At 40.3% G+C, this 13,207-nt stretch overlaps 1 protein-coding gene and 1 pseudogene across 1 annotated transcript; both read left to right on the top strand.

The window, feature by feature from the left end:
• Positions 1-8,652: 8,652 nt before the first annotated feature.
• LOC103648825 (uncharacterized) lies at positions 8,653-9,470 on the top strand (annotated as a pseudogene).
• A 1,978-nt stretch (positions 9,471-11,448) lies between these two features.
• On the top strand, positions 11,449-12,569 carry LOC103646785 (senescence-specific cysteine protease SAG39). Its single transcript, XM_008671446.2, has 2 exons — positions 11,449-11,893; positions 11,983-12,569. Exons 1-2 carry the CDS (start codon positions 11,449-11,451, stop codon positions 12,567-12,569), a joined length of 1,032 nt encoding a protein of 343 aa, XP_008669668.1.
• Positions 12,570-13,207: the final 638 nt, after the last annotated feature.

Below are 13,207 nucleotides of genomic sequence, written 5' to 3'. Positions count from 1 at the left end.
ACCAATATAGCTGGCTCCTACATAGGAAACCACAAAAAGTCCCGCGTACCTCTAGCATTTTATGACATGTTCTATTTTCATACCCTTGAAACTTCACGAGTATCCTATATTGCAAACATAAAAAATGTTTCTTTGTATATAAAATGTTTTGGATCAAATTTCTCAGAAATTTTATGTAGCCTTTCAATTAATGTTATGTTCAAATCATCATCAAAATTTGTTGGAGCACCCATTTATAAAATATTCTAGTATTACTTCAAGAAGGCTTAAAAATTGCAAAGAAAGATTCCAGAAAGCCTTTTCTATGATTTGGGTTTTCTATAAATTAGGACATAAGTAAAAGGTGGAGACAATGGGCAAGAAAAGCCTAGAAAGGTCACTATAGGCCATAAAGCAATCATTAACTAATGGACATTTAGTGTATTAGTCAGCAATGCTATTACATATAACTTATATGACATAGATCGTATCTTTATTTTTAAGTGTAAGAAAATGGAATTTATGGCAGACAGAGCGCGTCGAAAACAGAGTTGATGTTAGGGTCTCAGGGGGGAGCGAGGGCTAGGGTGATGAGTGTCTGCGGGACGGGGACAAGTATCGCGTGAGTGACAAACATTTTTTACTAGTGTGACATAGATCATATCTTTATTTTTAAGTGTAAGAAAATGGTCTTTATGGCTTATTAAGTTTATATTTTAGTGTTTAATAAAAAAACTTGACTATTGTTGCATAACAAAATATCGAAAAGAGAGAACTAGGAGGGAGCAAGTCTATCATACACGATTTCAGAAGACAAATCGAATATGAACTATGTACATACTAGGATCTAAATTACGTACATAACAATTACATAAATATCACATTACCGCACAGTGCTCGAATAATAATAAAGAGTGTGTAGTATTATTACAAACCATAGTCATAGACATCACTTTGTCAAAAGTGCTCAAGCGGAACGTAAACTAAATTAAAGGAGCATATGTTTGTAAAATCTTCTAAAATTACTTGAAGAAGGCTTAAAACTTACAAAGAAAGATACTAGAAAGCATTTTCTATCATTTAAGTTTTCTATAAATTAGGATAGAAGTAAAAGGTGAAAATAATGGGCAAGAAAGCCTAGAAAGGTCACCACAACAGCAAAACCATAAATTTCCGATGGTTTCACTACTGAACACAGCTGCTTTGCCGAATGCTTCAGGCACTCATCAAAGCCTGGAAAACACTCGGCGAAGTCTTTGCCGAGTGTGACTCTCAACAAAGAAGTCTCTGCGACTGTACATTGGCAACTGCTTCTTTACCGAGTACTTTTTGTCGGGCACTCCTGGTACTCAGGAAAGAAAAGTCGTCGTCACGGCGCAGGTAACGGTGACAGAGCCTTTGTCGAGTGTCCTACCCGACATTCGACAAAGGCTTCCTCTTTGTTTTTTGTTGAGCTTCTTTCTTTTGTTTTTGTTGAGATTCTTTCTTCTGTTTTTTGTTGCTTGGTTCGAAGCTTGATCCTCACGTAATGGGAAGGATAAGCTTCCTTTGGCTTGGTGACGAAATGCCAAAGCTTGCCATGCTTTTTGTCGAGGTTTCATCGGAGGTGGGCACCAATGTTGGTCACTTTCTTTGATTCCTTCGAGAGATCAAAACAAGGCAACACAATTAGAAATGTAGGACCCTTATCCCTTCAATTCGTCTTTATTTGAAAGACAAATTGAATGGAGAAGGTTGTTATAATTATAATTTCATAGGAAATAGAATGAACAAACATAACCAAGGAAAATCATTACTTTCATGTTCCTTGTATTATCTTTCCCTTCTTACAAATGAATACGGTTATACATTCAGAGGCTTAGGTAGCAGTCCAAAGGTATGAGTACATACAACTTCGGATGTAGAATCGACTTGTGTCACATGAGTGTGTGTGAAAAATCGTGCCCCATGCATGGATACTATTCACTATTTATCGGGACTACCTGGTATACAACTTTGTGTTAATTTACAAACATAGTGTTAAAACATATACATGCAGCTATGAAAACTTCTGGGGTAGAATTGTCGTTTCTTCTTGAAGCGGTGGCACGCATGTCGGCATCCTTCGTCTTTAGGTCAACTGCTTCGGATTCGGCGACATACCACATCTAAGCATTTGAACTGAAGCTTCTTCCATATCTCTTTTTCCCTGTATTGACATTCTTTGGCGTACATAGTGAATTGCTCCTGAAACTGATTGTGAAATGATTAATACCAGTTAGTTTTGAAGACCTTCGGCAAAGGCATTCCCCAACAAGGAGTAGGATGTGTAATACCCAAATTTGAGTAAAATAATGAATTTCATTTTAGAGTTATGAGACCGTGTGAAATTGTTGTTTATTTAATTCCATATTTGTAAGTATTATTGGTTTGAACAAATTAAATAAAAGGAATAGTTAATAAACTAAAAACGAACCTTGCAATAATGTTGTGATCTTTGATTGTGCGTTTAAATTTGATTTAAAATTTTAGTTTGGACATTGCTTTGAAATTTGAAATAGAAACAAAAAAACTGAAATTAGGAAAGAAAAGGAAAACAAAAAAATATAAAAAGGAAAAGGAACTTTCCGTACCGGGACAAAAACCACACCCACGGCCCATCTATTTCCCTCGTTGCACGGCTCAGTCCCAAGTCCCGCTTGGGTCACCGTCAGGTGGGCCCCACTGGGCAGCCACGGTCGCTGTGACATGTGCACCAGCCACCAAGCTTCGTTCCCGTGGATCGATTAGAGTTCGCCGTAACTGCCTCTCATAACTAACTTGAGTTTGTTACAGCCAGATGCATGTGCACCGTCTAGCCGAGGTGGATCCAATAAGCCGTGTCGTGAGAACCGACGCTGCCAAGAAAGAGAAGAGAGGGAGCCGCCACTGGTCTGGTCGTGGTTAGTGGTCATGGAGGTTCACCCGAACACACCGCACGAGGACATGAGGCCTAGCGGAGCCTGGTAGAGCACCAGAGGGATGAGAATTGCTCGCCATAGAGAGTCCTCTCCGCTGCCGAGCTGCATCACGACGTGTGGAGAAGTCTATCGGTTGCACCAATCGCCAGTAAGATGCTTCAGACAAATTCACCAAGTATTTAGCTATGTCTAGCACACGCCTGCTTTAGAAATATAGCCTTAGAACACTGAAGGCGGTTCTCGCTAGCAAGGCGCCACCGTCTATAAGAGCGCCGTCCCGTCAGTGAGGTCGATCGGGGGCACGTGCTGATCGTTCGTTCCTAGATGGATGAACGGGATTAAAACCCCTATACCACTTCACATATTTAATCTGTACCGCAGGGCATTGGATTCTGTACCCTGAGTCGTCGTCTATATAAAACTTGATCCTCACACACATATGAGATGTTTTTGAATTTATCCTTAAATCTAGGTGTGACAATAAAAAATATTTTTCAATTTCGATCATTGCTCAAAGGTACTTAACACTACCTTGAGGTCTGTTAGGGACCTATCTATGCTGAAGATCCTCAAAATAATAAATACCAGCTATCTCTGAGTTCATCTTAGGAAGAATAATGAAGGGATCTTCATCTCGGTGATGTCTTCAGATATGAAACGAAGGTGACAAATTTGGTATTGTTGCTCGGACGAAGCACATAGTGATGGCCGAAGTCTGAATCATGAAGCCAGATAAGTGAAGAAAGGTTCGGGAAGCGTGTGCAATACGTCTTTAAGATGAAAATATAATATCATTCTTCAGTAGTTTTATACTTTATGTATAAAAAACCCAAAGGTATGATAAGTGATACGTCACGTCGTTACTATAAATAAAAGTACAGTGTCATACATTCATGCATGAGAACACACTAAATATAAACATCATCTGCGGAGCTGCTCAGCTAGCATCCGAAGATGCGCAATATTCACACCTTCAACCATTGACTGGATTTTCGAAGGTACACTTGTGATCATTTGTAATAAAGGAGAGATAAATAAGGAGATATTCCTATAATGAACTATCCCAAATGTCTTTCACTTGTGAGGTTTTTTTTATTAATGATTATTTCAATCTTCTCCATTTAATCTTTCTCTCATTAAAGAGCGAATTAAAGGAAAGAAGACTAAATACTTCAATTATGTTGCCATGTTTTGGTCCTCTATCGGAATTTGAACAGGTGACCAACAAGGCCTTTAGCTTGTAGCACATCATGATCCATAAACAAAATGGTGCCATCTCCATATTGCAGAAGGCCATCAACTAAATGTGGAAAAACTTCCCTGATTTTTAGCATTAGACTTAGTTCGAAAAATCAAAGTTCCTAACATATTGGCCATCAAGTAGACAAGGGGTCAAATTGTGTCACTCATTTCTTTGTTTACACTACCCCCCTAATAATGGGTGATTGCGCTGATGTGGTCTCTAGTAGATCACGTCATGGTAGTGCAGTGCATTGCCTTACTCCTATAGTTCTGGTACTAAGTGTTGTGGTTGCCAAGATCTAATAGTTATCTTGTGTAGTATCAATCTAATGTTTCTTTTATGCTTGATGTTATAGATTAATATTATGCATCCAGATGTATATTGCTCGTCAGGTTGCTACATTCCACGATGTGCGTTGCAACACGTGCATACAACAACTCGAGAAATCAATATCCATCTGACACCCTGTCTTACATGTCTTATATAGTTGAATTTCAAGAGTAATATGCACAATGTTCCAAACAAATCTCGCAAACTAACAATCAAAGAACAAATATTGGATAGTTCTAATTGAACTTTGAAAACAACACTTGAAACTTTCTTACAAGGGAAACACCATACCCTAACATGCATTCAAACAATTGTGTATATTCCTATTCATAGTCCTTGACCGCTACATAACAAAAAAAATCTCACTTTGTGAAAAATAATTTTCAATCTTGATTATTGCTCACAGGTATTCAACACGACCTCGAGGTCCTTGGATTATAGCATACCATGATTCGTAAACAAAATTGTGTCAGATTTGAATATTGCGGGATTGAGAGGTCATCATCAACCAATTGTGTGGAACAATTCCACTAATCTTTTTATTAGAATTATAGGTATATGCCCGTGCGTTGCAACGGAAGACACCTATGCACACATAGGTCATTCGTTTAGTGATGCTATCAAGAATCAACTCAATAATCATAACAAATAGTTAGGTGCCCCTGTTTTGATACGATTTCTATATAAATGTGTGTCCTAATTGCATGACATTTATTAGTTTAATAACTGAATGATGGGAAGAGAAACTGTATGATAATTAATATGCAGTGGGTGTAAGCTGGATTTTCACGCTGAGACCTCAGTAAAATTGAAACCTCTCGCTACCAGAGAACCGATTATTGTACATGGGATTCCAGATGCAAGATGGTTCTTCATCCTCCTCTGCTAGCTGCTTCAGCTTGTTGTTCATAATAGCTTGCAAACCACTAATATTTCTGTACACAGCCAGCTGCACCCTCATCAAGATCTTATAGGGGTAAATGACTGGTGCTAGAGCTAGCTAGATAATAGGGTATTACAAGAGCATTGCAAAACTGTGATAGCAGAACAATGTATTGAACACCCTTGAGGTCGATTGGTTTAGGGAAGAAACCATCCTGTAAAAATATCAAATTCAAAGGGAAATCATGCAATTAAAAAGGAATGTCATTTACATTACCATATAAGTACAACTAATGAAAATTGACTCCAAGCAGAACAATGCAGTAATCCAATATAAGTACAACTAATGAAAATTGACTCCAAGCAGAACAATGCAGCAACCACGTAGGCATGTAGACTGATCAGAACTGGTCACGATAAAATCAGCTAAAACAATAATGATTCTGTAAACTTTATTTATGGTCAATAAATAGCATCCATCAACCATTACTTGGGAATAGGAAACAGATCCAATATTTCGAGATTGCATAATAGCATAACAAATACAATTGATCCATATTGTCCACGTCCATGCAACCGGTCGAGATTTCGGTTTCAATTTACCTGCCAAATCAGAGCACCGCACCTAACTAAATGCATGTCAGCATGAGCCTTTCTACAACAAATCTACTTTACTAATTGGAAGTCACTATCAAATTCAGTCAAGAGACAAAATTGTGTTTCCTCTTCCACTTCATTGTTCCTTGTTTAGGACATTTGCTTCACAATATCTCAACAAGAATTTTTCCTTCTGAATACTGAAGGTGTGCATAAAGAGAACATTTAGAAAAATACAAGAAAATTGGACAGATGCAACATTGGAGAAACATGTAGGTGTCATGGATGAACCAATCTCTGTCTTTAGAAAGGTTGATGATGATCTCTTGCACGGCTTCTTTTCCTATGGTGTCCTTGAGATAGACTATTGCCGTCGCCACCTCTTCAGGGATCACTTTGCCATCATGGTCCCTGAAAATTATGTGCAAATTGGATCAGAATGCTGAGGACCTCCTATGTGCAAAATGGTTATGGTGGCATATTACAAATGACTTCTCTATTGAGGTCATCCCACATCTTAGGGCTTCTTTGGTTTCATGACAGTGGCACATTTCAACGGAAAATGCAAATTATTCCTGCCAAACGGTCGGTTGTGAACCAATCTCTGTTTTTATTTACATGTCGCATTAGTTGTCTTAATTTAAATGTTGCTATCTTTGACCATCTATTTCAAAAAAATCTTTAAAGTTTCACAACATATTAACTATATATTATTAAAATATTTCTAATAGTGAATCTAAAAGCATAAATATTATGTCATGAATTTATACACTTTTTAAAAATTAATGGTAAAAGTTATAAATATTTAACTTAGGACAAAACTAATACGACACGTAAATAAAAGCAGGAGTATGTATATAGAAAAAGCCTAGAAGGACTTACAATTTGAAACAGAGGTATTTAATACAAGCAAACATTATTCCCAAGCAACTCAGTTTTATTGATAAGATTATCTTTTTAGACACATCAACTCATCCTTAGGAGAAGTAATCTACTTAATAATTTACAGAAGAATTTGATCAAGGAAAATTCTGTGTCAGTTTGTACCATTAGTTTGGAAGTGAAACCACCACTATAGTTCCTTGATGATGGTACACCTTCCATAACTCCAGGAACTGGATTATATGTATCGCTATTGAAACCAACAGAAAAGAAAACCAATTAAAAATTTCAGATGATGCAACATGCAAGCTGAAGCTAAAAAATTACTATCCATACAATGGTTGTTACCCTTCCAATTCCTTAGGAAGAAAATCCCAAAGTCGCAGCAGCTTAGACCACAATAAGATGAGCAAAGGAGAGAATACCTACTCCAGCAGCGAGCGCTTGAACAGTTGAAAATGTCTGTGACAGTGGTTGCTTTGATCCCAAGGTTCTGGCCAAGAGCAAAGGCCTCGGAGACCCCAAGCATGCTGATTGCCATTGCCATGTTGTTACATATCTTTGCAGCCTTAAATACCCAATATCAAGAGTGAGTCAGAATCATCGTCACACTGAGAATTTTTGTGAAGAATGAAGGTTAAAAAAACTTGCCGAGCCATTTCCAGCACCACCACAGTAGATTGTTTTTCCCCCATTACTTGAAGTAAGGACTTGGCTGCTAAATACGCTTTCTCAAGACCACCCACCTGTACATCATTGCTTGAAACAAAAATAAAGATCAATTAAAAAACTCAAAGGATGCAGTTCAAAAATCAAAAACTCCAAGATTACATTTTACAATGCCTGTAAAGCCATGAAAAAATAACACAAACAAAATGTTAACCACTTCGGGAATGAAACAAATGAGTTCAAATCATCCCTACATTATACTGCAGTTTACAAGGTTGTGGGGGAGGGTATCCTGTGTGTTATTTCCTTTGATCTGCCCAAGAGATGAGAGCCATCTACATTAAAAATGAAAGCCGCCAAGTCAAATGTGTGCAATGCACTCACATATAAGGAATATATGGTAGTAATACTCAGTTACCCACCTCTAATTGCCGGCGACATTATTATCACCTCTAATTATAAAAGACTCTTTGTTATGATCACTCACAAGAGGATCTGAAACAACAGTCTTTTTAGAAATTGATGAGCAGTCTTTTTAGAAAAGAAATATATACGTGTATACTGGGACATTTAGAAATTGGTGACAATGAGTAAAATTGCAGATCATAGATCTTAAATTCAGAGAACAGACATTGAACTCATCCAAACAAGCAAGGTATTCTGCATATATATTAGATCCCATGTGGTGTTAAGCCATCAGTTCAGAGAGCAACATACATTAAAGGTTCCGTATATAGAGAACAATGTGAACAAACCAATTTGCATTTTGAGGAAAAAATGATGCCCAACAAAGAATGGCCTATTTAAAGAAGAAAAGAAAAGATATAAAAATACCAAACTAACAAGCATCAATACCTGGCTTGGAACATTTTGTTCACTTTCAGGAGAGTGCACACTGATGCTCCCAGTAGCTTGCGCGAGATCTATTCTAGCGTAGCTATTACTACTATCTTTTGTTCTTAAGGCTCTAAAATCCTTTTATGAGAAGTTTGATCCATACTTCATTGATATTAGGAGTTTCATATATGGATGCAGAAGTTTGATCCAGAACTATCTCTCACTGAATAGCCAAGAACTCATTTTATTACTCTATCAGCTTCACCAAAGGACAACTTTTGAAGTAGGTTAGGTATGCCTTATGTTTCCTTATCTGATTCACCTTTTGTCTGTAACCATTGAGACAATCCTCCTCCAATTGCAGTATCATCCTATCTCTTTCTATTTCATCCTAACCAATTTCTCTACACAGTTCCGGATTCAAAATTGTGGTATTTATTAGTAATGTATGCAGGCTGAACTCGAAATAGAGAGAACCATCCAACATGGCACATAAAGAGAGAACGACAATCTAAATGCAGAATGGGAACCATGAAAGCCCAAAAATCTAGAGCCCGATTCCCCTAAAATTATACGCAAAAGAACAACCATTTTTCCCTGCAACTGCCAAGAATCGCTGCCAAGAACATGACACCCAAGATGCAGTCAGTATTGGCCAAAATCATAGATCAAGCAATGAAAAAGTATCTAGTTCATCAAACTATAATTCTTTGTTGGGCATCATACCCGGCTGCGTGCCCATCCTAGGGCCCGACATCGTCTCGCCGCTCCAGGACCGGTTCGACCGAAGTACGTGGTGATGCAGCACCTCGTCGTGCGCTGCCGTGAAGCCGCCGAAGCCATCTTCGTCAACTCCTTCGACGCTATCGAGCCTGAGGCCGTCGAGGTTCTACGCCATCCAGCAAAGTCCAGTGGGCCACCAGTGTACCCTATCGGCCCAGATCCTTCAGGCCGAGCCCAACGGCGGCGGCAGCGCCGATGTCGATTTCCTCCAACGCGAAGAAGCGGAGCGTCGGGAGCGCGGTGACGGCGGCAGAGAGGTGTCGTGGGGAAGGAAGAAGTGGGGCGGGGGCGACCTCCTCGCAGCCGCGGGAATGGAGATCTGGTGGTGACTTGCAAGTAGAGCTACAGGGAGAGGGAGTGCGAGAGCGATGAGATGGTGGATGATGAGGGCAGCAATGACGAGTCGGCGTCCTTGAAGTCACGGAGCACACGCTCTACTCCACAGCCGCCTCGGACTCCTGGATCTAAAGGAGGCGTTGCTCCTCCTTGGAGTCGACGTAGGTGCCTCCGCCTCGACCGCCGCACGAGCACGCGCCAAGCCAATTGGAGAGGGAGTGCGAGGGCGCGGGATGGCGGATCTGCTCGATATCAAGATTTGGTAGGCGCGGGGGACGGGATTGACGAAGGCACACGGGGCAGGACAGGAGATCGCGTGGCGGGCCAGGGTCGCGGTGAGGCGGGGGCACTGTGCCGCTGTGGCGGTGTCTACGGGCGCGAGATCTCGACGCGCGGGAGCGGGGACGCGCGGGCGGAGGCACGATGAAGCCTGTGGCCGCCGTGGGGGGCGACTTGGCTGGCATCTCGGCGGGGATGACGGGAGCAGGGGCACGGTGAGTCAGGGTGGACGCCCTCTTTGGAGCCTTATAGGATAGTAGAGATTTCAAAAAAAATCAAATTTGCTAGCATATTGCCCACCAAGTTAAATAAGATAGAAGACAAAGGATCACAATATCTCACTCCTTTCTTTGTTTGAAAGAAATGATATAGTTCATCATTTATTTTGTTGTTTACACTAACTCTCCCTCATAATTTGATCAATCTATTTGCACCATATATTGGCGAAAAGCGTTTCATTATTATTGAGTGTTACAAAAAAGACAATTTAACCTTATCTTAGGGTTCTTCAGAGTCGTTAAGCTCATATATTTTTATGATGTGTCCATGCTTATACATTCTATATAACATGACAGGTTACTTTATTTTTTTTTATCTTTTTAGGTTCATATGAGAAGAGTTCAGTGTCATCTGTTTATTGCAGAATTGAGAGGCCATCATCAACCAAATGTGGAATAATTTCCCTAGTTTTTTTTGTTTGAATTAGCTCGAGAAATCAAAGTTACGTTGCTAGCATATTGGTCACCAAGTTATATAAGATAGAAGACAAAGGATCATAGTGTCTTGCTTTTTTTTGTCTGAAAGAGATGATGTACCTCATCATTTAAATTGATGTTTACACTAACTCCTCTAAATTTGATCAGTCTATTTACACCATACTCGTGAAAAGTCTTTCATGCTTAACGTATGTTGTAGAAAAGACTAGCTATTTAATTAACCTTGCCGCAGGCTTCTTCAGAGTAGTTAAGCTCACAGACTTTTTTATGATTTATGTGCCTATGCTTATATATATATTTTTAATATAGCATGTTTGGTTATTTTATTTTTTTAATCTTTTTTAAGTTCATATGATAAGAGTCCGGTGGTAAAATGAAATGATATCACACATTTTTGTCTAGAATTTTAGTGTTCAAACAATACACACACACTGTACTAAAAGGACACATATATATAACTTGTTTCGTTTGGTTCCTACACTAGTTAATAATTTGTTGATTATTAAACGTTGACGACATACAAGGCAATAACAAGCATTGATTTCGTTTGTGGTAGGGTGCGTGCGATTCGGTTCGGGTTCTTCGTGTACGTAGCGCGCGACGCCGATGTTGCCTGAATATTATATTACTAATAATTCTTTAGTTAACGTCGAGGTTACGCGCTGGAACATATATTAATCCGTCTTGTCAATTCCACACAACGTTTGGATTATTACTTTTCTATTTCTAGCTCATTATAGTGTGGGTCACTCTCAGCAAATACCATACGTTCTGTGCAGCAAGAATGAACAAGAATTATATATAATGGGTAGTCAACTTGGCCTGCACTCACAGCATTGAAAATGACCACTCCATCAAAGATGTAGGTGCTATATAAACACAACGCTCCCCTCCTCACTTCCACACACAGCATCATCCATTGCAAAGAGCAACCACCAAGAAATTAAAACAAACTCACCAGCATCATATATAGATCATGGTGAGCTCCAGGGCTTTCCTCCTCCTCCTTGCCATCCTTACTGGCTGCGCCTGCAGCTTCCCTAGTCCTGTCCTGGCGGCTCGTGAGCTGAGCGACGATGCAGCCATGGCCGAGAGGCATGAGAGGTGGATGGCGGTGTATGGCCGCGTCTACAAGGATGCAGCCGAGAAGGCACGACGCTTCGAGGTGTTCAAGGACAATCTCGCATTCGTCGAGTCGTTCAACGCCGATAAGAAGAACAAGTTCTGGCTTGGCGTGAACCAGTTCGCCGACCTGACTACCGAAGAGTTCAAAGCAAACAAAGGCTTCAAACCGATCTCAGCAGAAGAGGTCCCAACGACTGGATTCAAGTACGAGAACTTAAGCGTTAGCGCGCTTCCGACGGCCGTCGACTGGAGGACCAAGGGAGCTGTCACACCCATCAAGAACCAAGGCCAGTGTGGTATGTGCATTCATATTTTATGGTCATACTTGAAAGCCATACTTCTTATGATGACATGAACAGTAAATGACACCAATATATAACTGCAGGTTGCTGCTGGGCGTTCTCGGCCGTAGCTGCCATGGAGGGCATCGTGAAGCTGAGCACCGACAACCTCGTCTCACTCTCAGAGCAAGAACTGGTGGACTGTGACACCCACAGCATGGACGAGGGTTGCGAGGGGGGCTGGATGGACAGCGCCTTCGAGTTCGTCATCAAGAACGGAGGCCTCGCCACCGAGTCTAGCTACCCGTACAAGGCCGTAGACGGCAAGTGCAAGGGCGGGTCAAAGAGCGCCGCGACGATCAAAGGCCATGAGGACGTGCCGCCCAACAACGAGGCCGCGCTCATGAAGGCCGTGGCCAGTCAGCCTGTGTCGGTCGCCGTCGATGCAAGCGACAGGACTTTCATGCTTTACTCCGGCGGTGTGATGACCGGCTCCTGCGGCACTCAGCTGGACCATGGGATCGCTGCGATCGGCTACGGCGTGGAGAGTGACGGCACAAAGTATTGGATTCTGAAGAACTCATGGGGCACCACTTGGGGAGAGAAGAGATTCCTACGGATGGAGAAGGACATTTCTGACAAGCAAGGGATGTGCGGCCTTGCCATGAAGCCTTCCTACCCCACCGAGTAGAAAACCAAGAGTTCGTTTGGTTTCAAAATTAAAACATCACCTACCTACACGTATTAAATAGTTGTACTGCACAAAGTATTTATGTTATGTACAAGCGACTAGAACTTTGTTCTATTATCTTAAAAAATGTATTGTACATCACACACGCGTGTGTATATATATATATTTTGTTATGTTTGCGAACAATATAAATATCTTGAACGTTTGAAATAGTAACTTAAAGTTGTGTGCAGAGTTCCTTGAAGCCTTCTTACACCACCAAGTAGAAAACCAAGCGTTTGCTTCCAAAAACAACACCTGCTCGTATTAAATAGTTATATGTGCCTTCTAGCATCCCATTCGCAATATATGTTCTTAAATTTATGTATTGTGCATCTTGTTGTAGTGACTAGAACTTTGTTCTATTATCTAAAAAATGTAGGTTACATCATACACGTGTGACTTTTTATTATGTTTGTGAACAATGTAAATGTCTTGGACGCTTGAAATATTAACTTAAAGCTCCATACATAGTTCCTCGAATCCTGCTGGATAAATAATCATATATATATATATATATATATATATATATATATATATATATATATATATATATATATATATACACATACCAGGAGTACCCGATGACACTTCAACGT

Source organism: Zea mays, chromosome 2 (genome assembly GCF_902167145.1).
Source record: "Zea mays cultivar B73 chromosome 2, Zm-B73-REFERENCE-NAM-5.0, whole genome shotgun sequence".
NCBI lineage: Eukaryota > Viridiplantae > Streptophyta > Magnoliopsida > Poales > Poaceae > Zea > Zea mays.
Note: the sequence above shows the minus strand (reverse complement) of the source record. Positions and strands in the feature narration are given on the sequence as shown.